Source organism: Ovis aries, chromosome 2 (genome assembly GCF_016772045.2).
Source record: "Ovis aries strain OAR_USU_Benz2616 breed Rambouillet chromosome 2, ARS-UI_Ramb_v3.0, whole genome shotgun sequence".
NCBI classification, from domain to species: domain Eukaryota; kingdom Metazoa; phylum Chordata; class Mammalia; order Artiodactyla; family Bovidae; genus Ovis; species Ovis aries.
The window spans coordinates 114,684,063-114,711,955 of record NC_056055.1 but is presented as its reverse complement, the minus strand read 5'-3'; the positions used below and the strand labels follow the sequence as shown (position 1 = coordinate 114,711,955).

Sequence of the window (27,893 nt, the reverse complement as noted above, 5' to 3'; positions counted from 1 at the left end):
TAAAAACATCACTGAATCACAAATATTAATGGAGGCAATGAACAGTAGATGAGGTAAACCAGAAAAACAAGGTTGAAGATAAAACTGAGATATCTCCCAGAACCGAGAGGAAAAGGTAAAATAATAAAAATAATGAGAGATTCTAGGGATAGAATCTGGGGTAGAAAGAAATTCCAGAAGTTTGGAATAGAAAAGTTGGAGTAGAAGAAATAATTAAAGAAATGAAAGCTTTCTTAAGCTAAATATTTACAGAGACCCAAGCTACCCCTCATATTAATCTGGTGAATACAGGATTTATACTGTTTATGTAAAAAGAAGTATGAGATAGAGAAATGGAGGGGTGTGCCCAATTTCTCACCTCTATATGACAGACAGCTAAAGGCAGAGCCCTGACTTCTGACTTTCAGAGCAGTGTCCTTGGCATGGGTATGCTGTGCAACTTGTCACGGAGGCTTTTAAAAATCTCTTATTCTGCAATAAATTCATCTGCTAATTAATTCAAATGAGGCCCCGAAATAATAGGAATATGATTATTTAGCATGAATTTGTAAGAATGTTCTCATTTCAAGAGCCAAAATGAGGATTATCCCAGGAAAAATGCTATGCTTACCTGTTACTGTCCCTTCCATAAGCCTCTAAACTATTCCAAGACTTAATGAAGAGTTTATTTTAGAACTATCTTTTTCTTTGGAAGGATTCTTTCAGCAGCTGTCAAATCCATTTTCATGACTTTGCTTACGGTGAATTTGAGATTATAACCTTATCTGGGGAAGAATAAAAGCCCACTGCATGATATAGCATAAGCACAGACATTTGGTAATGGAAAACAATCATGGTAGCTAAACATCTGAGTAGCTAGCTCCTGCAGGACCAGCACCCAGTATGCGCTTAGCAGATTCAGAGGTCAGGTCTCATGTCTGCATCAGAGCTGACTCATCAGCACAGCACAGTCCATGCTCTAATGATCAGGACTCACTACTCTGACATATCATCTTTTGCTAACATCACTGGCTTTCCACAGGTCTTTAGCTCCAACAGGACCAAACTACAGACATCCTTGAATACCTGCCCTGTCCCCATCCCCAAGTCTAGAAAAGTACATGTTTGATATGTATAGCCATTTTGTTTTTCCAAACCTGTCTAAGGCTTTTATTCTTACTTATCCTCTTTAAGCACCATATTTGGGCTTCCCAGGTGGCGCTAGTGGTAAAGAACCTGCCTGCCAATACAGCAGACATGGGATGCAGGTTTGATCCTTGCGTCAGAAAAATACCCTGGAGGAGGGCACGGCAACCCACTCCAGTATTCTTGCCTGGAGAACCCTATGAACAGAGGAGCCTGGCAGGCTATATCCACACGGTCACATAGAGTCAGACATGACTGAAACGACTTAGTACGCGTGCACCGTATTTGGCCTCTTCCTTAAGTCAGCTGGATGCCTCTAAACCATAAGGTTGCCATCTAACGTAATCTGTACCTGAGATCTAACATCTGTCCTTGTACTCAGAGCTTTGAGCATTTTCATCATGTCCAGCTGTTCCTGGGTTAAGTTCAGGAAGGGTAGTGGCTATACATGAAGAGGCTGCATCCTGGCTCTCAGTTCAGTTCAGTTCAGTTCAGTTGCTCAGTTGTGTCTGACTCTTTGCAACCCCATGGACTGCAGCACACAAAGCCTCCCTGTCCATCACCAACTCCTGGCTCTCACTGGGGCCCAGTTTCCTTCTGGCACAAAAATCAGCCCTTTTATGGACAAATATGTGATATGATGATATGATGCTTTTGACATAGTTTTGGGGAAAGGGCAGTTGGTAAAGAATCCGCCAACAACCCAACCTGGGTTCCATTCCTGGGTTGGGAAGATACCCTGGAGAAGGGCATGGCAACCCACTCCAGTATTCTTGCCTGGAGAATTCCAAGGACAGAGGAGCCTGGCACAGTACAGTCCACGGGGTTGCAAAGAGTTAGACATGACCAAGTGACTTTCACTTCACTTGGGAAAGGGACTCAGAAAGACTGCCACAAAACCCAAGAGCCTTGTCCCCGAGAAGGGGAAACACCCAAGCCTCGTCACTGGATTAGACAACTCTCTCTGTAATTATTTCTTCTGTAAATTATACCCTATTATAAGTCTCAAGGAATGGTCAGTAGTTCTGCTCAAAATAAATGAATGGAACCAGGGCTAGGAATTTAATAACGGAATCTTCCTCAAGCCAAGAATTCCTTTATCTGGGTACTAGGGACCTCTTCCTAATTGAAAGTGTTAAAGACAGTGATCTATTTCTCACACGCAAGTTACTTCTGCCAGACAAGTAAACACAGCTGTCAACAACATGCTCTCACATCTTGTTCTTTTTGTCAGGACACTGGAGTGTGAAAAAAAAGAGAGAGAGTCATATAGCTCACCAATGTCAGGTGTGGACTCTGGCCAGCCCATGTGGTTCAATCCTGTCGGGGCACTCTGCGAGAATGGATGGCTTCTTTTAGGGAGATTCAAAGACTCTGGAGAGGTAATGATCATCTTCCTCCAACACTGGGAGAAAAGGAAAAGAGGCAGAGAGTAAATGAAGAAAAGAGATAACATGCTGTCATTGCCACATTCCGATTTTCCTAACTGCCCATGGACTTTGCTGTGAGCAGACCAAGCAGCCAAAATGCACACAGCTCGGGGAGGTGCCATTCACTTCAAAATCCATGTAAAAAGAAAAGTTTCTCTTGGAATCAGTAGTCTGCAATCTGTACAGCCATATGTGGCAACCATGGCAGAATAGGTTGTCATTCAACAATGTGAAATGAGGACTGTCAGCAGGTCTCAAAACCCCAAATTATACCAGCTGGTCAGCCCACACAGCCTAACATTTCTCCAAAGCAAGGCTTTGTTTTAGCTATATTCTTGCAGGGGTGCTTAATTAAAATGCAACTCATGGAGTCTCTGACACCTCACAGCTCTACCCTTTAGACAGTAAAGACCAGTGTTGCATGGGGACTTGGTAGGGCAAGAATATTGTCCCTTTCTTTATTATCCCATTATCCAGAAATATACTTGGTCCCTCCAGATTTTGTCTACTTTGATATTAATCATATAAATGTTCCATTTTCTTTTGTATTCCACACAAAGTAAGCAAACAGTGCTTAGAAAATTCTCTTAGTGATTTATGGAAACATAAATATAGAAACAAGGATTAGGGAGTATGATACTTCATTCCATCTCCTCATTTTGAATGCAACTAAAAACCTTGGGAGGATGTATAAGTCAGTTTCCCAAGGGCTATAAATAAATAATAGCATGTGGGTTGGAGTAGAAAGCCAGTATTTGAAACTAAGCTAATCCTGCGGTGAGTTACCTTTTTTTGTTTGTGGTTCTTGACATCAATAGCAGCTTAAGACTGAGTATGGAGCAAACGTACTCCAAAAAGTCTTCTCTAGTCTGAAGAAAGGGGAAAGGGACCCTGCGGATATGAATAAGTGGGGAAATCTTCTATGTTATCATTTACTTCCACCCTAGACTTCCAGGAAATCCTGTTATATCCAGTATGTATGGCAGTGATGGCCAGGAAGGCCCCTAAAATTCTGAGCAAGGGGATTCTTTATGACCAGGAGAAATGTAGCCCCAAGAGCATGTGGGAAAAAGACTTATTCCTTTTTTCCCGCTCTGTCCTCCTGCCACTTGGCTCCAGAGGCAGACATAGTTACAGGAAGCATAAGGCAAAGTGGGAAAATGAAAGCCTAGCTTTATAGCAAAAAGTGTAGGCAAAGGGGGACTCCTGGAAGCCAAGAGGTGTCTGGAAGAATACAGAAAGGAAAAAGATCAAGAAAATGATACCATAAAGTTGTTTATGAACACCTGGACTTATGCACAAACTTTGCTTGTGTGGATCTAACGCTAAACAGAATAGTAAAATCACTGAGAACCAAAATTTGAGAACCAAATTATGGAGTAGATCATTTTATAAGTTTCAGACTAGCCACAGAGTGATTCACATTATCAAAATAACACTGAAAACACCTTGAAAATTTTAACTGACATAAGAAATATAGCTCCTGAAAGCCAGTAAGAACTTTTACCCTAAACTGAATCAGTTACTTGAAAATTTTAATTATTATTCTTCATAGAAACTAAGGCTCATAATGTAATATTCAAACGTCCAAGATACAACCCAGAATTATTTGATATACAGAGAACTATGAAAATCTCAATAACTTATAAGGGGAAAACAATCAACAGATCCCAGCACCAAGATGACACAGTGTTGGAATTATGAAAGATTTTAAAGAAGTTCATATAACTGTGTGCCAAGAAGTGCATGTGAACACTCTTGAAATGAATTGAAAATAATAGCAAATGAAGCAACTGACAAACAACTAATCTCAAAAATATACAAGCAACTCCTGCAGCTCAATTCCAGAAAAATAAACTACCCAATCTAAAAATGGGACAAAGAACTAAACAGACATTTCTCCAAAGAAGACATACAGGTGGCTAACAAACACATGAAAAGATGCTCAACATCACTCATTATCAGAGAAATGCAAATCAAAACCACAATGAGGTACCATTTCACGCCAGGCAGAATGGCTGCGATCCAAAAGTCTACAAGAATAAATGCTGGAGAGGGTGTGGAGAAAAGGGAACCCTCTTACACTGTTGGTGGGAATGCAAACTAGTACAGCCACTATGGAGAACACTGTGGAGATTCCTTAAAAAACTGGAAATAGAACTGCCTTTTGACCCAGCAATCCCACTGCTGGGCATACACACCGAGGAAACCAGAATCAAAAGAGGCATGTGTACTCCAATGTTCACTGCAGCACTGTTTATAATAGCCAGGACATGGAAGCAACCTCGATGCCCATCAGCAGATGAATGGATAAGAAAGCTGTGGTACATATACACAATGGAGTATTACTCAGCCATTAAAAAGAATACACTTGAATCAGTTCTAATGAGGTGGATGAAACTGGAGCCTATTATACACAGTGAAGTATGCCAAAAAGAAAACACCAATACAATATACTATTGCATATATATGGAATTTAGAAAGATGGTAACGATAACCCTGTATGCGAGACAGCAAAAGAGACACAGATGTATAGAACAGTCTGTTGGACTCTATAGGTTAAGGCGAGGGTGGGATGATTTGGGAGAATGGCATTGAAACATGTATAATATCATATATGAAACCAATAGCCAGTCCAGGTTCAATGCATGATACTGGATGCTTGGGGCTGGTGCACTGAGACGACCCAGAGGGATGGTACAGAGAAGGAGGAGGGAGGGGGGTTCAGGATGGGGAACATGTGTATACCTGTGGCAGATTCATGTTGATGTATGGCAAAACCAATGCAATATTGTAAAGTAATTAACCTCCAATTAAAATAAATAAATTCATATTTTTTTTAAAGAAAATAATGGCAGGAAAATAGATAAAAAATAGAATACAATGGAAACATTAGACCTGAAAAAGAAAAAGGCTAAAATTAAAATTTTACATGGGTGGACCTTGAGTGCATTATGCTAAGTGAAATAAGTCAGACAAGAAAGAAAAAGACTGTATGACCTTACTTATATTGAATATGTGAAATCTTAGAAATGAAGAGTCAAGCTAATAGAGACAAAATAGCCAAAGGCAGGGAATAGGTAGTAGGCAAACTGGATGAGGGAGCCAAAAGATACAAGCTTCCAGTTATAAAATAAGTCCTGTAAGGTGCAGCATGGAAACTACAGTTAATAACAGTGCACTGTATAACAGACACAAAGGAAACAAATTGACAGTAATACAATAATAGTGGGAGACTTTAACACCTCACATCAACGGACACATCATCAAGCAGAAAATCAACAAGGAAACAGTGACATTAAATAACACATTAGACCAACTGGACTTAATAGATATCTACAGGACATTCCATTCAAAAACAGAAGAACACATGCTTTTCACATGCACATGTAATGTTCTCATGCTGGTCCACAAAACAAGTCTCAGCACATTTAGAGGACAGATATTATACCAAGTATCTTTTCAGATCACAATGATATGGAAGTAGAAACCTATTACAGAAAGAAAAGTGGAAAAAATGCAAATATGTAGAGACTAAACAACATGGTACTAAAACCCCAATAAGTCAACCAAAGAAAATTAAAGAGGAAATCAGAAAACACCCTGAGACAAATGAAAATTAAAAACACAACTTTCCAAAGGCTATGGGAAGCAGCAAAAGCTGTTCCCAAGAGGGAAGTTTATATTAATATAGCCTTACCTCAAGAAATAAGAGAAATCTCAAATAGATAACCAAACCTACCATGTAAATGAATTAGAAATATAAGAACAAACAAAATCCAAAGTCAGCAGAAGGATGGAAATAATAAAGATCAGAGTAGAGATTAAAAAAAAAAAAAACAACACCCACAATATGGCAGATTCATGTTGATGTATGGCAAAACCAATACAGTATTGTAAAGTAAAAACAAACAAACAAACAAAATTAGTGGAAAAAAAAGGACTAATGAAAGCAAGAGCTGATTTTTTAAAAAGATAAACAAAATTGATAAGCCTTTAGCCAGGCTCATTAAGAGAAAGAGAGGAGCCATCCCTAGTGGTCCAGTGGCTAAGACTCTGTGTTCCCCATGCAGGGAGTTTGGGTTTAATCCCTGGTCAGGGAACTAGGTCCCACATGCCACAACTAAAGATCCCATATGCCACAACTAAGACCTGGCACAATAAAAATAAATAGATAGATATTTTAAAAAAGAAAAAAGAGAGAGGATCCAAATACAATAACTTAGAAATTAAAGAGGACATGTTGCAACCAGTATCAGAGAAGTATGAACAATCATAAGAGAATACTGTGAACAGTTACATACCAACAAACTGGACAACCTAGAAGGAATGGATAAATTCCTAGAAACATATAATCTTCATAGTTTGAATCAGGAAGAACCAGATAATCTCAACAGACTGATTATTTGTATTGAAACTGAATTGGTAGTCAAAAACTCCCAACAAACAAAAGTCCAAAGCCAGAAGGCTTCACAGGGGAATTCTGTGTCTGTGTGCTTAGTCACTTAGTCATGTCCAACTCTTTGCGACCCTTTGGACTGTAGCCCCCCAGGCTTCTCTGTACATGAGAATTTTCAGGCAAGAATACTGGAGTGGGTTGCCATTCCTTCCTCCAAGGGATCTTCCCAACCCAGGGATTGAACTCACACCCCTTGGGTCTCCTGCATTGCAGCCAGAATCTTTATTTGCCGAATCATTGGGGAATTCTACCAAACATTTCAGTTCAGTTCAGTTCAGTTGCTCAGCTGTGTCTGAATCTGCGACCACATGGACTGCAGGATGCCGGGCCTCTCTGTCTATCACCAACTGCCGGAGTTCACTCAAACTCATGTCCATTGAGTTGGTGATGCCATCCAACCATCTCATCCTCTTTCATCCCCTTCTCCTCCCGCCTTCAATCTTTCCCAGCATCAGGGTCTTTTCAAATGAGTCAGCTCTTTGCATCAGGTGGCCAAAGTATTGGAGTTTCAGCCTCAACATCTAAAGAAGACTTAACATCTAGCCTCAAACTATTTAAAAAAATTTTTAATATAAATTTATTTATTTTAATTGGAGGTTAATTAATTTACAATATTGTATTGGTTTTGCCATATATCAACATGAATCCACCACTGGTGTACACGTGTTCCCCATCCTGAACCCCCCTCCCACCTCCTCCCCATACCATCCCTCTGGGTCATCCCAGTGCACCAGCCCCGAGCATCCTGTATCATGCATCAGATCTAGACTGGCGATTCGTTTCATATATGATATTATACATGTTTCAATGCCATTCTCCCAAATCATCCCACCCTCGCCTTCTCCCATAGAGTCCAAAAGACTGTTCTATACATATGTGTCTCTTTTGCTGTCTCGCATACAGGGTTATCATTACCATCTTTCTAAATTCCATATATATGTGTTAGTATACTGTATTGGTGTTTCTCTTTCTGGCTTACTTCACTCTGTATAATAGGCTCCAGTTTCATCCACCTCGTTAGAACTGATTCAAGTGCATTCTTTTTAACGGCTGAGTAATACGCCATTGTGTATATGTACCAGTGCTTTCTTATCCATTCATCTGCTGATGGACATCTAGGTTGCTTCCATGTCCTGGCTATTATAAACAGTGCTGTGATGAACGTTGGGGTACACGTGCCTCTTTTGATTCTGGTTTCCTCGGTGTGTATGCCCAGCAGTGGGATTGCTGGGTCAAAAGGCAGTTCCACTTCCAGTTTTTTAAGGAATCTCCACACTGTTCTCTTCTCCATAGTGGCTGTACTAGTTTGCATTCCCACCAACAGTGTAAGAGGGTTCCCTTTTCTCCACACCCTCTCCAGCATTTACTGCTTGTAGACTTTTGGATCGCAGCCATTCTGCCTGGCGTGAAATGGTACCTCATTGTGGTTTTGATTTGCATTTCTCTGATAATGAGTGATGTTGAGCATCTTTTCATGTGTTTGTTAGCCACCTGTATGTCTTCTTTGGAGAAATGTCTGTTTAGTTCTTTGTCCCATTTTTAGATTGGGTAGTTTATTTTTCTGGAAGTGAGCTGCAGGAGTTGCTTGTATATTTTTGAGATTAGTTGTTTGTCAGTTGCTTCATTTGCTATTATTTTCTCCCATTCTGAAGGCTGTCTTTTCACCTTGCTTAGAGTTTCCTTTGTTGTGTAGAAACTTTTAATTTTAATTAGGTCTCATTTGTTTATTTTTGCTTTTATTTCCAATATCCTGGACGGTGGGTCATAGAGGATCTTGCCGTGAATTATGTCGGAGAGTGTTTTGCCTATGTTCTCCTCTAGGAGTTTAATAGTTTCTGGTCTTACGTTTAGATCTTTAATCCATTTTGAGTTTATTTTTGTGTATGGTTTTAGAAAGTGTTCTAGTTCCATTCTTTTACAAGTGGTTGACCAGTTTTCCCAGCACCACTTGTTAAAGAGATTGTCTTTTCTCTATTGTATATTCTTGCCTCCTTTGTCAAAGATAAGTTGTCCATAGGTGCATGGATTTATCTCTGGGATTTCTATTTTGTTCCATGGATCTATCTTTCTGTCTTTGTGCCAGTACCATACTGTCCTGATGACTGTGGCTTTGTAGTAGAGCCTGAAGTCAGGTGAGTTGATTCTTCTGATTCCATTCTTCTTTCTCAAGATTGCTTTCTCCAACTATTCTAAAATATTGAAGAGGATAAAACATTCCCACACTCATTCTATGAGACCAGCATTACACTGATACCAAAACCAGACAAAGACACTACAAACATTGGAAATTACAGACCAGCATCTCTGATGAACACAGATGGAAAAATCCTCAACAGAATATTCTCAAACTAAATTCAAAAGTAGATAACAAAGGATCATACTGATATACCATGATCAGGTGGGATTTATCCCAGGGATGCAAGGATGATTCAATATCTACAAATCAACCAATGTTATACACCATGTTAATAAAATGAAGTATAAGGGAATTGATCAAGATGGCAGAGTAGGAGAAAGTAGAACTCATCTACCCCCACAAACACATCAAAAATACCTCTACATGTGCAACAATTGCCACAGAAAACTAACTGGAAATTGGCAGAAAGCCTCCTGTACAAACAAGGCTATAAGAAAACACAAAGTATAAAAATCACATGATCTCCCAATAGATGGATAAAAAGCATTAATAAAAATTCAGTATCCATTCATGATAAAAATTTGTCAAAGTTGGTATAGAGGTAAATTTCTTGAGATAATAAAAGCCATTTATGACAAACACACCAAACATCATACTGAATGGGGAAAACCTGATATCTTTTCCTTCAGGATCAAGAACAAGACAAGAATGCCCACTCTCACCATTTTTACTTAACACAGTATAGGAAGTCCTAGCTATAGCAAACAGATAAGAAAAAAAAGCACCAAAATTAGAAGGAAAGAAGTAAAACTGTCATATTTGCAGATAACATGATATTATATATAGAAAACTTTAAAATCTCTGCCAAAAAACTTTTAGAATAGATGAATTCAAAAAGATGCAGGATATAAGGTTAATATACAGAAATTCACTCCTTTTATATTATATGCTAATAATTAATTATGAAAAAAGAGAAGCAAGAAAACACTATCATTTACAATTGCATCAAAAGAATAAAATGTCTAAGAATAAATTTACTAAGAAGGATAAAGACATATATTTTGAAAATTATAAGACATTGATGAAAGAAATTGGAGATGATACAAATATATGGAAAGACATTGTGTGTGTGTATATATATATATGAACTGGAAGAAGTAATATTGTTAAAATATCTATACTACCCAAAGGAGTCTGAAGACATAATACAATGCCTATCAAAATATCTATAACATTTTTCACAGAAGAAAAACGAATAAATAATCCTAAATTTGTATGGAACCACAAATGTCCCCAAATAGACAAATCAATTTTGATAGAAAAGAACACAGTTGGAAGTATTATGCTGTCTAACTTCAAACTAATCTTCAAAACTACAGTAAAAAAACAGCAGCATGGTACTGACGAAAACAGACACGTGGATCAATGAAATATCACAGAGAGCCCACAAATAAACCCATGTACATGTGGTTAACTAGTCTATGACAAAGGCAGTAAGAATATGCAATGGAGAAAAAAATCTCTTCAATAAACACTGCTGGGAAAACTGGACAGCTACATGTAAAAGAATGAGATCAGAACATTTCCTCACACCATATAAAGAATAAACTCAAAATGGATAAAGACCTATATATAAGATCAGAAAGTATAAAACTCCTAGAAGAAAATGTAGACAGTATACTCTTTGACATAGGCCTTAGCAGGAATGGGAAATATTAGAGATCTCTCAAGAAAATTAGCGATATCAAGGGAACATTTCATGCAAAGATGGGCACAACAAAGAACAGAAATGGTATGAACCGAACAGAAGCTGAAGATATTAAGAAGCTATGGCAAGAATATACAGAAGAACTATTCAAAAAAGATCTTAATGGCCCAGATAACCATAGTGATGTGATCACTCACCTAGAGCCAGACATCCTGGAAAGTGAAGTCAAGTGGTCCTTAGGAAGCATCACTACCAACAAAGGTAGTGGAGGTGATGGACTTCCAACTGAGCTATTTCAAATCCCAAAAGATGATGCTATGAAAGTGCTGCACTCAGTATGCCAGCAAATTTGGAAAACTCAGCAGTGCCCATAGGACTGGAAAAGGTCAGTCTTAATTCCAATCCCAAAGACAGGCAATGCCAAAAAAATGTTCAAACTAGTGAACAATTGCACTCATCTCACCAATACCAAAGTAATGCTCAAAAATCTCCAAGTGAGGCTTCAACAGTACGTGAACCAAAAACTTCCAGATGGATTCCAAGCTGGATTTAGAAAAGGCAGAGGAGCCAGAGAGCAAATTGCCAACATGTTAGATCATAGAAAAAGCAAGAGAGTTCCAGAAAAAAATCTACTCCTGCTTTATTGACTGCACCAAAGCCTTTGACTGTGGATCACAACAAACTGGAAAATTCTTCAAGAGGTGGGAATACCAGATCACCTTATCTGTCTCCTGAGAAACATGTATGCAGGTCAAGAAACAACAGTTAGAACTGGACATGGAACAATGGACTGGTTTCAAATCAGGAAAGGAGTACACCAAAGCTGTATATTGTCACCCTGCTTATTTAACTTCTATGCAGAGTACATCATGTGAAATGCTGGGCTGGATGAAGCACAAGCTGGAATCAAGATTGCTGGGAGAAATATCTATAACCTCAGATATGCAGATGACACCACCCTTATGGCAGAAAGTGAAGAAGAACTAAAGAGTCTCTTGATGAAAGTGAAAGAGGAGAGTAAAAAATTTGGGTTAAAATTCGAAATTCAAAAACTAAGATCATGGCATCCAGTCCCATCACTTCATGGCAAATAGATCAGGAAACGATGGAAACCGTGACAGACTTTATTTTCTTGGGCTCTAAAATCACTGCAGATGGTGACTGTAGCCATGAAATTAAAATACACCTGCTTCTTGGAAGAAGAGATGTGACCAATCTAGACAGCATATTAAAAAGTAGAGACATTACTTTTCTGACAAAGGTTCGTCTAGTCAAAGCTTTTTCTAGTTTTTCCAGTAGTCATGTATGGATGTGAGAGTTGGACTGTAAAGAAAGCTGAGTACCAAAGAATTGATATTTTTGAACTGTGGTGTTGGATAAGACTCTTGAGAGTCCCTTGGAGTGCTAGGAGATCAAATACCAGTCAATCCTAAAGTAAATCAGCCCTGAGTATTCATTGGAAGGACTGTTGCTGAAGCTCCAATACTTTGGCCACCTGATGCAAAGAACTGGCTCATTGGAAAAGACCCTGACGCTGGAAAAGATTGAAGGCAGCAGGAGAAGGGGACGACAGAGGTTGAGATGGTTGGATGGCATCACCATCTTGATGGACATGACTTTGAGTGAGCTCCAGGAGGTGGTGGTGGACAAGAAGCCTGGCATGCTGCAGTCCACGGGGTCGCAAAGAGTCAGACATGACTGAATGACTGAGTGACTGAACTGAAAATTTATATATATATATATATATATATATATATATTTATATATATATATATGACACCACCCTTATGGCAGAAAGTGAAGAGGAACTAAAAAGCCTCTTGATGAAAGTAAAAGAGGAGAGTGAAAAACTTGGCTTAAAGCTCAACATTCAGAAAATGAAGATCACGGCATCCGGTTCCATCACTTCATGGGAAATAGATGGGGAAACAGTGGAAACAGTGTCAGACTTTATTTTTTGGGGCTCCAAAATCACTGCAGATGGTGACTGCAGCCATGAAATTAAAAGACGCTTACTCCTTGGAAGAAAAGTTATGACCAACCGAGATAGCATATTCAAAAGCAGAGACATTGCTTTGCCGACTAAGGTCCATCTAGTCAAGGCTATGGTTTTCCTGTGGTCATGTATGGATGTGAGAGTTGGGCTGTGAAGAAGGCTGAGTGCCAAAGAATTGGTGCTTTTGAACTGTGGTATTGGAGAAGACTCTTGAGAGTCCTTTGGACTGCGAGGAGATCCAATCAGTCCATTCTGAAAGAGATCTGCCCTGGGATTTCTTTGGAAGGAATGATGCTAAAGCTGAAACTCCAGTACTTTGGCCACTGCATGTGAAGAGTTGACTCATTGGAAAAGACTTTGATGCTGGGAGGGATTGGGGGCAGGAGAAGAAGGGGACGACCGAGGATGAGATGGCTGCATGGCATCACTGACTTGATGGACGTGAGTCTGAGTGAACTCTGGGAGTTGGTGACGGACAGGGAGGCCTGGCGTGCTGTGATTCATGGGGTCGCAAAGAGTTGGACACTACTGAGCGACGGAACTGAACTGATATATATATATATATGATTTGTCTCCTCAGGCAAGAATTTGTGGGTGTGTGAATCCTCAGTCACGTCTGATTCTTTGCAACCTTATGGATGTAGCCCACTGGGCTCCTTTGTCCATGAAGCTTTCCAGGCAAAAATGCTGGAGTATGTTGCCATTTCCTACTTGAGAGGATCTTCCTGACCTAGGGAATGAATCTGCATCTCCTCTGTCTCCTGCATTGCAGGTGGATACTTTACCCACAAACCATCAGGGAAGCCAAAATAAGCAAATGGAACCTCATCAAACTTAGAAGATTTTGCAAAGTGAAGGAAACCAATAAAATGATGAATGGGAGAAAATGTTTCCAGATGATATGTCTGATAAGCAGTTTATATAAGAAATATAAACATCTCATATAACTCTGTATCAAAAAACTCCAGAACACCCAATTTTAAAAAGGGCAGAGGACCTGAATAACCATTTTCCCAAAGATGGCATATAGATGGCCAAAAGGAATGTGAAAATATGCTCAACATGGCTAATAGCTAGTGAAATGTAACTCAAAACCACAGTGACCTCCTACACTGTTGGTGGGATGTAAATTGGTACAGCCACTATGGAGACTAGTATGGCGATGCTGTTAAAAAAAAAAAAAACAAACCAAAAACATAAAAACCAGTTCAGTTCAGTCATTTAGTCGTGTCCGACTCTTTGCGTCCCCATGGACTGCAGCACACCAGGCTTTCCTGTCCATCACCAACTCCAGGAGTTTACTCAAACTCATGCCCATTGAGTCGGTGATGCCATCAAACCATCTCATCCTCTGTCATCCCCTTCTCCTCCTACCTTTAAACATTCCCCAAATCTGGCTCTTTTCCAATGAGTCAATTTTCACATCAGGTGGCGAAAGTATTGGAGTTTCAGCTTCAACATTAGTCCTTCCAATGAATATTCAGGACTGATTTCCTTTAGGGTGGACTGGTTGGATTTCCTTGCAGTCCAAGGAACTCTCAAGAGTCTTCTCCAACACCACAGTTCAAAAGCATCAATTATTTGGCGCTCAGCTTTCTATATAGTCCAACTCTCACATCCATGCATGACTACTGCAAAAGCCATAGCCTTAACTAGATGGACCTTTGTTGGCAAAGTAATGTCTCTGCTTTTTAATATGCTATCTAGGTTCAGTTCAGTTCAGTCAGTTCAGTCGCTCAGTTGTGTCCAACTCTTTGCGACCCCATGAATTGCAGCACGCCAGGCCTCTCTGTTCATCACCAACTCCTGGAGTTCACGCAGACTCACGTCCATCAAGTCAGTGATGCCATCCAGCCATCTCATCCTCTGTCATCCCTTTCTCCTCCTGCCCCCAATCTCTCCCAGCATCAGAGTTTTTTTCCAATGAGTCAACTCTTCGCATGAGGTGGGCAAAGTACTGGAGTTTCAGCTTTAGCATCATTCCTTCCAAAGAACACCCAGGGCTGATCTCCTTCAGAATGGACGGGTTGTATCTCCTTACAGTCCAAGGGACTCTCAAGAGTCTTCTCCAACACCACAGTTCAAAAGCATCACTTCCTCGGTGCTCAGCCTTCTTCACAGTCCAACTCTCATATCCATACATGACCACAGGAAAAACCATAGCCTTGACTAGACGGACCTTAGTCAGCAAAGTAATGTCTCTGCTTTTCATAAATTTTCTTCCAAAGAGTAAGTGTCTTCTAATTTCATGGCTACAGTCACCAGCTGAAGTGATTTTGAAACTCCAAAAACCAAAGTCTGCCACTGTTTCCACTGTTTCTCCATCTATTTGCCATGAAGAGATGGGACCAGATGCCGAGATCTTAGTTTTCTGAATGTTGAGCTTTAAGCCAACTTTTTCACTCTCCTCTTTCACTTTCATTAAGAGACTCTTTAGTTCTTCTTCACTTTCTGCCATAAGGGAAGATCTGCGTATCTGAGGTTATTGATATTTCTCCTGGCAATCTTGATTCCAGCTTGGGCTTCATCCAGCCCAGCATTTCTTGTGATGTACTCTGCATATAAGTTAAATAATCAGGGTGACAATATACAGCCTTGATGTACTCCTTTTCCTATTTGGAACCAGGCTGTTGTTCCATGTCCAGTTCTAATTGTTGCTTCCTGATCTACATACAGATTTCTCAAGAGGCAGGTCAGGTGGTCTGGTATTCCCATCTCTTTCAGAATTTTCCACAGTTTATTGTGATCCACACAGTCAAAGGTTTTGGCATAGTCAATAAAGTAGAAACAGATATTTTCCTGGAACTCTCTTGCTGTTTCTATGATCTAACATGTTGGCAATTTGCTCTCTGGTTCCTCTACCTTTTCTAAATCCAGCTTGAACATCTGGAAGTTCATGGTTCACGTATTGTTGAAGCCTGGCTTGGAGAATTTTGAGCATTACTTCACTAGCGTGTGAGATGAGTGCAATTGTGCAGTAGTTTGAGCATTCTTTGGCATTGCCTTTCTTTGCGATTGGAATGAAAACTGACATTTTCCAGTCCTGTGGCCACTGCTGAGTTTTCCAAATTTGCTGGCATCTTGAGTGGAGCACTTTCATAGCATCATCTTTTAGGATTTGAAATAGCTCCACTGGAATTCCATCACCTCCACTAGCTTTGTTCATAGTGATGCTTCCTAAGGCCCACTTGACTTCGCATTCCAGGATGTCTGGCTCTGGGTGAGTGATCACACCATTGTGGTTATATGGGTCCTGAAGATCTTTTTTTTTACAGTTCTTCTGTGTATTCTTGACACCTCTTCTTAATATCCTCTGCTTCTGTTAGGTCCATACCATTTCTTTACTTTATTGAGCCCATCTTTGCATGAAATGTCCCCTTGGTATCTCTACATTTCTTGAATTTAGTCTTTCCCATTCTATTGTTTTCCTTTATTTCTTTGCACTGATCACTGAAGAAGGCTTTTTTATCGCTCCTTGCTATTGTTTGGAACTCTGCATTCAGATGCTTATATCTTTCCTTTTCTCCTTTGCTTTTTGCTTCTCTTCTTTTCACAGCTATTTGTAAGGCCTCTACAGACAGACATTTTGCTGTTTTGCATTTCTTTTTTTTTTGGGATTGTCTTGCTCCTTGTCTCCTGTACAATGTCAGAAACCTCCATTCATAATTCATCAGGTAATCTATCAGATGTAGTCTCTTAAATCTATTTCTCACTTCCACTGTGTGGTCATACCTGAATGGTCTAGTGGTTTTCCCTTCTTTTTCAATATAAGTCTGAATTTGGCAATAAGGAGTTCATGATCTGAGCCACAGTCAGCTCCTGGGCTTATTTTTGCTGACTGTATAGACTTTCTCCATCTTTGGCTGCAAAGAATATAATCAATCTGATTTTGGTGTTGACCATCTGGTGATGTCCAGGTGTAGAGTCTTCTCTTGTCTTGTTGGAAGACAATGTTTGCTATGACCAGTTCGTTCTCTTGGCAAAACTCTATTAGCCTTTGCCCTGCTTCATTCTGTACTCCAAGGCCAAATTTGCCTGCTACTCCAGGTATCCCTTGACTTCCTACTTTTGCATTCCAGTGCCCTATAATGAAAAAGACATCTTTTTGGGTGTTAGTTCTAAGAGGTCTTGTCGGTCTTGATAGAACCATTCAACTTCAGCTTCTTCAGCATTACTGGTCAGGACATAGACTTGGATTACCGTGATAGTGAATGGTTTGCCTTGAAAATAAACAGAGATCATTCTGTCCTTTTTGAGATTGCATGCAAGTAATGCATCTCAGACTCTCTTATTGACTATGATGGCTAGTCCATTTCTTCTAAGGGATTCTTGCTGACCGTAGTGGAAATAATGGTCATCTGAGTTAAATTCATCCATTCCAGTCCATTTTGGTTCACTGATTCCTAAAATGTTGATGTTCACTCTTGCCATCTCCTGGTTGACCACTTCTAATTTGCCTTGATTCATGGACCTAACATTCCAAGTTGCTATGCAATACTCCTCTTTACAGCATCAGACCTTGCTTCCATCACCAGTCACATGCACACTGAGTGTTGTTTTTGCTTTGGCTCCATCTCCTCGTTTTTTGGGAGTTATTTCTCCACTGATCACCAGTAGCATACTGGGAACCTACCAACCTGGGGAGTTCATCTTTCAGTGTTCTATCTTTTTGCTTTTTCATACTGTTCATGGGGTTCTCAAGGAAAGAATTCTGAGATGGCTTGCCATTCCCTTCTTCAGTGGACCACATTTTGCCACATTTTGTCAGTATATGATCCAGCAATCCTGCTCTTGGAGAAAATGATAATTCAAAATGATACATGCACCCCAATGTTTACTGAAGCACCGTTTACAATAGCCAGGACATGGAAGCAACCTAAATGTCCATCGGCTGAGAAACGGATAAAGAATATGTGGTACATATATACAATAGAATATTACTCAGCCATAAAAGAACTAAAAAATGCCATTTGCTTCAACATGGATGGACCTAGAGCTTGTCATACTGTGTGAAGTAAGTCAGACAAAGACAAGTATCATATGATATTGCTTATACATAGAATCTAAAGAAATGGCATGAATGAGCCTATTTACAAAACAGAGGTTGAGTCAGAGATGAAGAAAACAAACTTGTGGTTATCAGGGGGAGGAAGAGAGAGGGATAAATGGGGAGACTGGGACTGACATATACACACTATTATATATAGAATGGGCAAGAGAAATGGATTCGATCCCTAGGTCAGGAAAATCCCCTACAATATGAAATGGAAATCCGCTCCAGTATTCTTGCCTGGAAAATTCTATGGACATAGGAGCCTGGTTGGCTACAGTCCATGGGGGTCACAAAGAACCAGACATGACTGAGCATAAGCAAACACATATATAGAACAGAGAGGTAGTAAGAACCTACGAATAGCACATGGGACTCTATTGAATACACTGCAATGACTTACTTGGGAACAGAATCTAAAAAAGAGTGGATACATGTGTATGTATAACTGACTCACTTGTCTGCACAGCATAAACACAACATTCTAAGTCAACTATATTCCAAGAAAAATTAATTAAAAGACCGCAGTGAGCTATCCCCTCACATCTGTCAGAATGGCTGTTGTCAAAAAGACAACAAATAACAAATGTCGGTGGGGATGTGGAGAAAAGGCCACTGTAATACAGGCTTGGTGGCAATGTAACTTGGTACAGTCATTATGGAAAACCACACAGAAGTGAGAGAGTCAATTCCTAGGTAGGTTGATAAGATGTCCAGTTCAGTTGAGTTCACTTCAGTCACTCAGTCGTGTGTCTGACTCTTTGCGATCCCATGAATCGCAGCACGCCAGGCCTCCCTGTCCATCACCAGCTCCCGGAGTTCACTCAGACTCGCGTCCATCGAGTCAGTGATGCCATCCAACCATCTCATCCTCTGTCGTCCCCTTCTTCTCCTGTCACCAATCCCTCCCAGCATCAAAGTCTTTTCCAATGAGTCAGCTCTTCGCATGAGGTGGCCAAAGTACTGGAGTTTCAGCTTTAGCATTATTCCTTCCAAAGAACACCCAGGGCTGATCTCCTTCAGAATGGACTGGTTGGATCTCCTTGCAGTCCAAGGAGAGTCTTCTCCAACACCACAGTTCAAAAGCACCAATTCTTCGGCGCTCAGCTTTCTTCACAGTCCAACTCTCACATCCATACATGACCACTGGAAAAACCATAGCCTTGACTAGATGGACCTTAGTCGGCAAAGCAATGTCTCTGCTTTTGAACATGCTATCTAGGTTGGTCATAACTTCTTCCAAGGAGTAAGTGTCTTTTAATTTCATGGCAGCAGTCACCATCTGCAGTGATTTTGGAGCCCAAAAAAATAAAGTCTACCACTGTTTCCACTGTTTCCCCATCTATTTCCCATGGAGTGATGGGACCGGATGCCATGATCTTCGTTTTCTGAATGTTGAGCTTTAAGCCAACTTTTTGACTCTCCTCTTTTACTTTCATCAAGAGGCTTTTTAGTTCCTCTTCACTTTCTGCCATAAGGGTGGTGTCATCTGCATATCTGAGGTTATTGATATTTCTCCCAGCAAACTTGATTCCAGCTTATGTTTCTTCCAATCCAGGATTTCTCATGATGTACTCTGCATAGAAGTTAAATAAGCAGGGTGACAATATACAGCCTTGACATACTCCTTTTCCTCTTTGGAACCAGTCTGTTGTTCCATGTCCAGTTCTAACTGTTGCTTCCTGGCCTGCATACAGATTTTTAAAGAGGCAGGTTAGGTGGTCTGGTATTCCCATCTCTTTCAGAATTTTCCACAGTTTATTGTGATCCACACAGTCAAAGGCGTCCAGGGGTCCTCAAGGAGAGAGGGGTCTGGAATTCTCAAGGAGGAGGAAAGGACAAATGTTTGTGTTTCCTCTACATTCCTTAGGATTATACAACAATAATGTATCCTGCTTGAGCACAGTCTCTGGGAAAACCTTCTGGCTAATCCTGTTGTCTTAAAATGTAAATTATGGGAGTGGGTGTAAGTAAGGTCTTTACAACCTCCAGACATACTTTTTATTCACTGTAATAACTAATTAAAATTATATAATTTAATTATTTAAACTAATTAAAAGTATATAACTAGTTAAAAGTATATAACTCCATTGCTAACACTAGTGAGGGGTTACTCTTTCTGTCCCCTTATGAGGTCTGTGTCAGAAGCTTTCTCTATCCCTTTTATACTTTAATAAAACTCTATTGCACAAAAGCTCTGAGTGATCAAGCCTTGTCTCTGGCCCCAGATTGTGTTCTTCTCTTCCGGAGGCCAAGAATCCTGGTGTCTTTTCATGGGTCAGCAACAACCTTTCAGAAGTTCCTTAAAAACTTAAAAATAAAACTAGCCTATGATCCAGCAACTCCACTACTGGATATATATCTAAAGAAAACAAACAAAAAATAATCAAAAAAATATACGCACCCCAATGTTCATATCAGTACTGTTTAAAATTGGAAAGGTATGAAAGCAAACTGAGTGTTCATCAACAGATGAATAAAGAAGATGTGGTAAATATGTATATTAGAATAACAGCCATAAAAAGAATGAAATTTTGCCACTTGCAACAATGGGGATGGGCCTGGAGGGTATTATGCTTAGTGGAATAAGTCAGGAAGAGAAAGATAGCTACTGTATATTTTCACTTAGATATGGAATCTAAAACAAAAACCTCAAAGATACAGAAAACACATCAGTGGTTAATAGTGGGGAGAGGATGAATGGAGGGGAAAGATAGGGAAAAAAGGGTTAAGAGGTACCAAAATACTATTTATAAAATAATAAGCAACAAAGATATGTTATACAGTACAAAAATATAGTCATTACTTTATAGTAACTAAATATGGAGTGTAATCTATAAAACCATTGAATCACTGTGTTGTATACTTGACGCTAACATAATATTGGACGTAAATCAATCGTACTTCAAAAAAAAATGTAGGTAGAGAAAACACAAGAGAATTATATTTTAATAGTGGGTAGCTCAGCTGGTAAATCCACTTGCAATGCAGGAGACCCTGGTTTGGTTTCTGGGTTGGAAAGTCTCTGGAGAAAGGATAGGCTATACACTCTAGTATTCATGGGCTACCCTCATGGTTAGATGGTAAAAAATCCACCTGCAATGCAGGAGACCTGGGTTAGATCCCTGGGTTGGGAAGATCTCCTGGAGAAGATCTTGGAGGAGGGCATGGCAACCCACTCCAGCATTCTTACCTGCAGAATCCCTATGGACAGAGGAGCCTGGTGGGCTACAATCCATGGGGTCACGAAGAGTTGGACGTGACTGAGTAACTAAGCACACAGCACAGTGTGGACAGTAAATGAACCTCAGTGGAACTAAGATTACTAAAGGTCGTTGGAAGTGGTAAAATGTTGGTAACAGTAGACTGTGATAGGTTATGTATATATATAATGCTTTTAATGTAGTAGTGTTAGTTGCTCAGTTGTGTACAATTCTTTGCAACCCCATGGACTGGAACCTGGCAGGCTCTTCTGTTCATGGAATTCTCCAGGCAAGGATACTGGAGGGGTGGTCATTTTCTTCTAGCAACCAGTATGAAAACTATACAGAACAAAATATTCAAAAATACTACAAATAAATTATGATGGAATCCTAAAAACCGTTCATGTAACTTACAGAAAAGAATATTGGGAAACAGAAGAAACAGAACACAAGTAATAAATTGGCAGACTTAAGCCCTAATATAATATTTTACATGTTAACTGTCAAAATATACCATATAAAAACAAACATAAGAAGAATGGATAAAATAAAAAGATCCAACAATGCTGCCTATATGGAATTCAAATCAATGACAGGTTGGAAGTAAAAAGACATGAAAAAAGACATGTGTAAATATTAAGCAAAAAAGAAGTGGTCATATTAATATAGTGTAGAATTCAGAGCAAAGAAAACCAATTTTACACAATCTATTTAAGAATACAGGAAAAGAGAATGACTTTCCAACTCATTTTGTGAGGTTCATATTATCCTGATACCCAAACTATGGGAAAATAGTACAAAAGTGAAAACTCCAGCTCAATATCTCTTATGAGCTTAGATATAGAAGATCTGGATGAAATATCAACAAATTAATATAAGATTTTATAAAAATTATACATTCTCTATATACTACATGACTAAGTGGGATTTATTCCAAGTAGAGATGGCTGATTCAACATACCAAAAAATTACTATAATCTACCACATCAAGAGGTTAAAGATAAAAACATAAAATGATCACATCAGTAGACACAGAAAAAGCTTTTAAGAAAAGCTAACACATTCATGATTTAAAAAAAAAAAGTCTCAGCAAACTAGGAATAGAGAGGAAATTTTTCAACAGAATTCTACAAAAGTTCTACAGCTAACATCATACTTAAGAGTGAAAAAATGGAAATTTATCCTATTACAACAGGGAACAAGGCAAGGATAGCCTCTTTTCCCACTCTTATTCAACACAATATTGGAATTCCTAGCCACTGCAATAAGTCAATGGAAAAAAAATCATACAAATTAGGAAATGAAAAATAAAACTGTCCCCACCCATAGAAGATATTACTCTTTACATAGAAAATCCCAAGGAGTTTTTTAAAAAAATTTCTGGAACCAATCAATGAATTCTTCAAGGTCACAGGCTATAGTACAAACACACAAAAGTCAGTAATGTTTTATTATACTAAGACTCAACTTGTGAAAAATAAAATTAAGAACACAATGCTGCTTACAACTCCCTAAGAAAATTAAATGCAAAGATATAAATTCTAAAAAATGTATAGGATCTATATCTTAATCTTATATAGAGAAATTTCTAAATAATACACAAAGATACTCGGAGTTAATAAACAAAGTCAGCAAATCTGCATGTACAAGATCAATACACAAGTATCCACTGTATTTCTATACACTAGCAATGAACAAATCCCAAAGTGAAATTAAGAAAGCAATTCTATTTGCAATATCATAAAAAGAATAAAATACATAGGAAATATTTTAACCAAGGATGTGTAAGACTTGTACAGTGGAAATTATAAAACATTGTGAAAAGCAACTAAATAATACCTAAAAAATAAAACAACACCCTGTGTTCATAGATTTGCAAATTTGTTATATATATAAGAAGGTAATACTCTCCAGAGCAATCTACAGATTCAATTTAAACTTACCAAAATCTCAATGGCCTTCATTTTTTTTCCCCCAAGAAATGAAACAGCTGACCCTACAATTCATTTGGAATTGCAAGGGACAGCAAACAGGCAACACAATCTTAAAAAATGACAAAAAGGATTCACACACCCCAGCTTCAAAACTTAATAGAAAGTTATGGTAAATAGTGTGATACTGGCAAAAGGACAGACACAAGGACCAATAGAATAGAATTGAGAGTCTGGGAATAAACCTATATGTCTAAGGTCATTTGATTTTTTACAAGAGTGTCAAGATCATTTTGGAGAAGGTAATGGCAACCCACTCCAGTACTCTTGCCTGGAAAATCCCATGGATGGGGGAGCCTGGTAGGCTGCGGTCCACGGGGTCTCTATGAGTCAGACACGACTGATCTACTTCACTTTCATTTTTCACTTTCACGCACTGGAGAAGGAAATGGCAACCCAGTCCAGTGTTCTTGCCTGGAGAATCCCAGGGACGGGGGAGCCTGGTGGGCTGCTGTCTATGGGGTTGCACAGAGTTGGACATGACTGAAGCGACTTAGCAGCAGTAGCAGCAAGATCATTTAATGAGGAAAAGAATAGTCTGTTCAACAAATGGTGCTAAGACAATAAGATATCCACAAGGAAAAGTTTGAAGTTGGAATCTTACCTCACATAAACCACAAAAATTAATTCAAAATGAATACAAAATCTAAATATAAGAGTAAAAGCTATAAAAGCTCTTAAAGTATAAAAATAAGCTTTCATGACCTTGGATTTGGCGATGGATTCTTAGGCATTACACTAAATTCACAAGCAACAAAACACAAACTAGATAAACTGGATTACATCAGAATTAAATACTTTCATGCAACAGTAGACATTATCAAGAAAATGAAAGGTAATCTACAGATGGCAGAAAATATTTGTAAGTCATTTACTTCATGGGGTCTAGTATCTGCATATGTAAAGAGCTCTGACAGTTGAACAACAAAGAAAAACAACATAGTTAAAAAATGGTCAAAGGACTTGAATAGACATTTCTCCAAAAAAAGACATACAAATGGCCAATAAATATATGAAAATATACTCAACATTAGTCACTAGGAAAATGCAAATCAAACCACAATTAGCTACCATGGTTTTAGAAAAGGCAGAGCAACCAGAGATCAAATTGCCAACACCCACTGGATCATGGAAAAAGCAAGAGAGTTCCAGAAAAACATCTATTTCTGCTTTATTGACTACACCAAAGCCTATGACTGTGTGGATCACAATAAACTGTGGAAAATTCTGAAAGAGATGGGAATATCAAACCACCTGACCTGCCTCTTGAGAAATCTGTATGGAGGTCAGGAAACAACAGTTAGAACTGGACATGGAACAACAGACTGGTTCCAAATAGAAAAAGGAGTACGTCAAGGCTGTATATTGTCACCCTGCTTGTTTAACTTATATGCAGAGTACATCATGAGAAATGCTGGACTGGAAGAAACACAAGCTAGAATCAAGATTGCCGGGAGAAATATCAACAACCTCAGATATGCAGATGACACCACCCTTATGGCAGAAAGCGAAGAGGAGCTAAAAAGCCTCTTGATGAAGGTGAAAGTGGAGAGTGAAAAAGTTGGCTTAAAGCTCAGCATTCAGAAAACGAAGATCATGGCATCTGGTCCCATCACTTCATGGGAAATAGATGGGGAAACAGTGGAAACAGTGTCAGACTTTATTTTTTTGGGCTCCAAAATCACTGCAGATGGTGATTGCAGCCATGAAATCAAAAGACGCTTACTCCTTGGAAGAAAAGTTATGACCAACCTAGATAGCATATTCAAAAGCAGAGACATTACTTTGCCAACTAAGGTCTGTCTAGTCAAGGCTATGGTTTTTCCAGTGGTCATATATGGATGTGAGAGTTGAACTGTGAAGAAGGCTGAGCACTGAAGAATTGATGCTTTTGAACTGTGGTGTTGGTGAAGACTCTTGAGAGTCCCTTGGACTGCAAGGAGATCCAACTAGTCCATTCTGAAGGAGATCAGCCCTGGGATTTCTTTGGAAGGAATGAGGCTAAAACTGAAACTCCAGTACTTTGGCCACCTCATGCAAAAGGTGCCACTCATTGGAAAAGACTCTGATGCTGGGAGGGATTGGGGGCAGGAGAAGAAGGGGACGACAGAGGATGAGATGGTTGGATGGCATCACTGACTTGATGGACGTGAGTCTGGGTGAACTCCAGGAGTTGGTGATGGACAGGCAGGCCTGGCATGCTGCAATTCATTGGGTCGCAAAGAGCCGGACACGACTGAGCGACTGAACTGAACTGAACAGATCCATTAGGATGGTATAATTTAAACAAAATAACACAACACGAAGCGACAAGTGTTGGGAAGAATGTAGAGCACTTGCAACCCTCTACACTGTTGATAGAAATATAAAATGGTGTGGCAGAGTCTGGCAGTTCCTCAGAAAGTTAATCATGGAATTACCACATGTCCCAACAACTCCACTCCTATGTATATATCCAAAAGAATAGAAAACATGTATACAAGCAAAAGCTTATATACAGATGTTCCTGACAGCACTATTTAAAACAGTCAAAAAGTGGAGACAACCTAATGCCAATCAGTGGAGGAGTGAATAACAAAAACAAACATATCCGCATGATGGAGCAAAGTGCTGCTGTATGCTACAACAGAGAAGAACCTCAAAAGGATTATGCTGAGTGAACAGAGTCAGGCACACAAGATGACATACTATAATTCCATTTGCATGAAATATTTATAGGGAATATGTAAATCCATACGAATGAAAATCAGATTAGTGTTTGCCAGGGTCTAGGGAGGGGAAATTGGTTGTGACTGTTTAATCGTTAGGAAGTTTCTTTCTGAGATGATAAGAATGTCTTGGAACCAGATAAAGGTAAGTCCTGCAAAATCTTGTGAATCTACTAAATGCCACTGAATTGTACATTTTAATATGGTTCATTTTATGTTATGTAAATTTCACCTCAATTTTTTAAAAAGTGGATATCAGGGATGATGTGAGACTCAGGGATGTGTACTTCACAAATACTTGATAATAAAAAATGCTGCTATTCTATAAAGGGAAAGAACAAGAAACAGAGTTAGGGATTGTATAAAAGGTATATGCTTTATAAACTATTAAGTCATTTTTAAATAGCTGACAATTTCATGGAAAAATTATGGTGTCACTTAGAGAAAAAATCTAATTCTCTTTATATGATTTTGTTTAACTGAGATTGTTGTATGAGAATGTCATGCACCTTTGCAAGTATTAGAATTAATGCTGTCCAGCATCTAACACAATGTTTGACACAGAGTGGGCCCTCACTGAATGGTCATTACTATGGGAGGGGCTTCAGGGCAGGCCTCCCTTTCTTCAGTTCTGCTCCATCACGTGCACAGGGGCGGACACTGCAGAGCGGGAAGGGGGAGCCACAGCCTCTGTGGCTCTCAGACAAATCACTGCACAATGTTTGTCCTCCAGACTGTATAGGGCAGAGGTGCAAAGAGGGCAGGAAAGGCAAGCTGATGCATTGGAAGAGGAGGTAACAGGTCATGTCTGATGACTATGGCATGTGAGCAGCTTACTTGCACTCCATCTTTGTGTGCATGAGTCTTCCTTTCAAACTGGGCCTGCTTCTTCAACTTCCTCCTCTGCGTCTTCTCCAGCCACAGGTCATCTAAACTGATGTGTGAGTGCTGAGGGATACTCCTGGGTTGTGAAGGAGTCTCCCGGGGGATGTCTTCTGCAGAAATGAAGGGAAGAATCCATGTCCCCACCTCAGCTGTAGAGAATGGCCCCGGAGCTGGCTCAGTGTGAAAAGTTTTCAGACCTTGGAAGCAACTGGGCTTTCTGCCTGGTTGTTCTTCCCACAGCATGTGATTCTAGAGAACAGAGAGGAGAACATATCAAGTGAGCACAGTGTTCTTTCTCTGTTCACTTTCTTTCTATGTTTTGGTTAATCCCCAAAATACAGACCCCAGTGAAGTACTTTGTTCACAGTAATTTTGGAAAATGTGAAGACTAGAAACAAAAGAAACCTTGTTTCTGCTGAAATGTTCTATTTTCAAGACTATTTCAAAGAATCAAGTCTTCCACCTTGATCAAAGAATTAGGTCTTGAAAGTAATTCATTAGAAATATTTTTTAAGGGTCAGTGGTTTGGGCAGAAAGCTCTTGCCTAAACAATGCCCCCTGAGAACAGAATTTGAATGGAGACACACAGGCATCTGTTACTCCTTACTCAGCACAGACATTAACTAGGCGTGTACACACTGCACCTTCCTTTGGCACCTATGCTGCCATACTTTGTCTGGTTGCTGTCATTCACTCAGGAACCCTAACTGAATTTCAGAGTAACATTTGTCCACACTAACTTTGGCTTCACGTTGCACAACCATCTCTCTGTGCTTTCAAATCAAAGGAGCAGAAACCTTTCTTCCCATGTGTTGAGTCTAATGACCACTATCCCCAGTCCCACTCTAGTGGACACCTCCTTCACATCCCCTCTTTGGAATGTCATCCCCAAGTATTTTGTGTATACTATTTGGTGGAAACAAAGGTGAAATTTCTCTTAACTATTTCAAGAGGCTTTGTATATTCACAGATACACACAGACACAGACATATACATGGAGAAAGAAGGGGAAAGGGAGGCATACTTACTACAGAATGGCTTTGGTGTACAGCCTGGGAATTGGGACTTTTCAAATCTTGGCAAGTGATTCTAATATGCATCCAAGGTAAAGAATCACTGTGTACTTTTGGTACCAATTTAAAAAGTGCTTTACTTAGTTCCCTCTCCTCAACTTCACTCTAGCTAGAAGCCACAGGCATAT

The 27,893-nt window shown here is 39.4% G+C and overlaps 1 protein-coding gene across 1 annotated transcript in view; it reads right to left on the bottom strand.

Moving 5' to 3' along the window:
- Positions 1 to 27,893, bottom strand: part of ARHGEF4 (Rho guanine nucleotide exchange factor 4) — a 382,985-nt gene that overhangs the window by 139,315 nt on the left and 215,777 nt on the right. Inside the window, 2 exon segments of the mRNA XM_027964663.3 lie at positions 2,404 to 2,530; positions 26,645 to 26,941. Of these exon segments, the coding sequence (XP_027820464.2) occupies positions 2,404 to 2,530; positions 26,645 to 26,941 (424 nt within the window).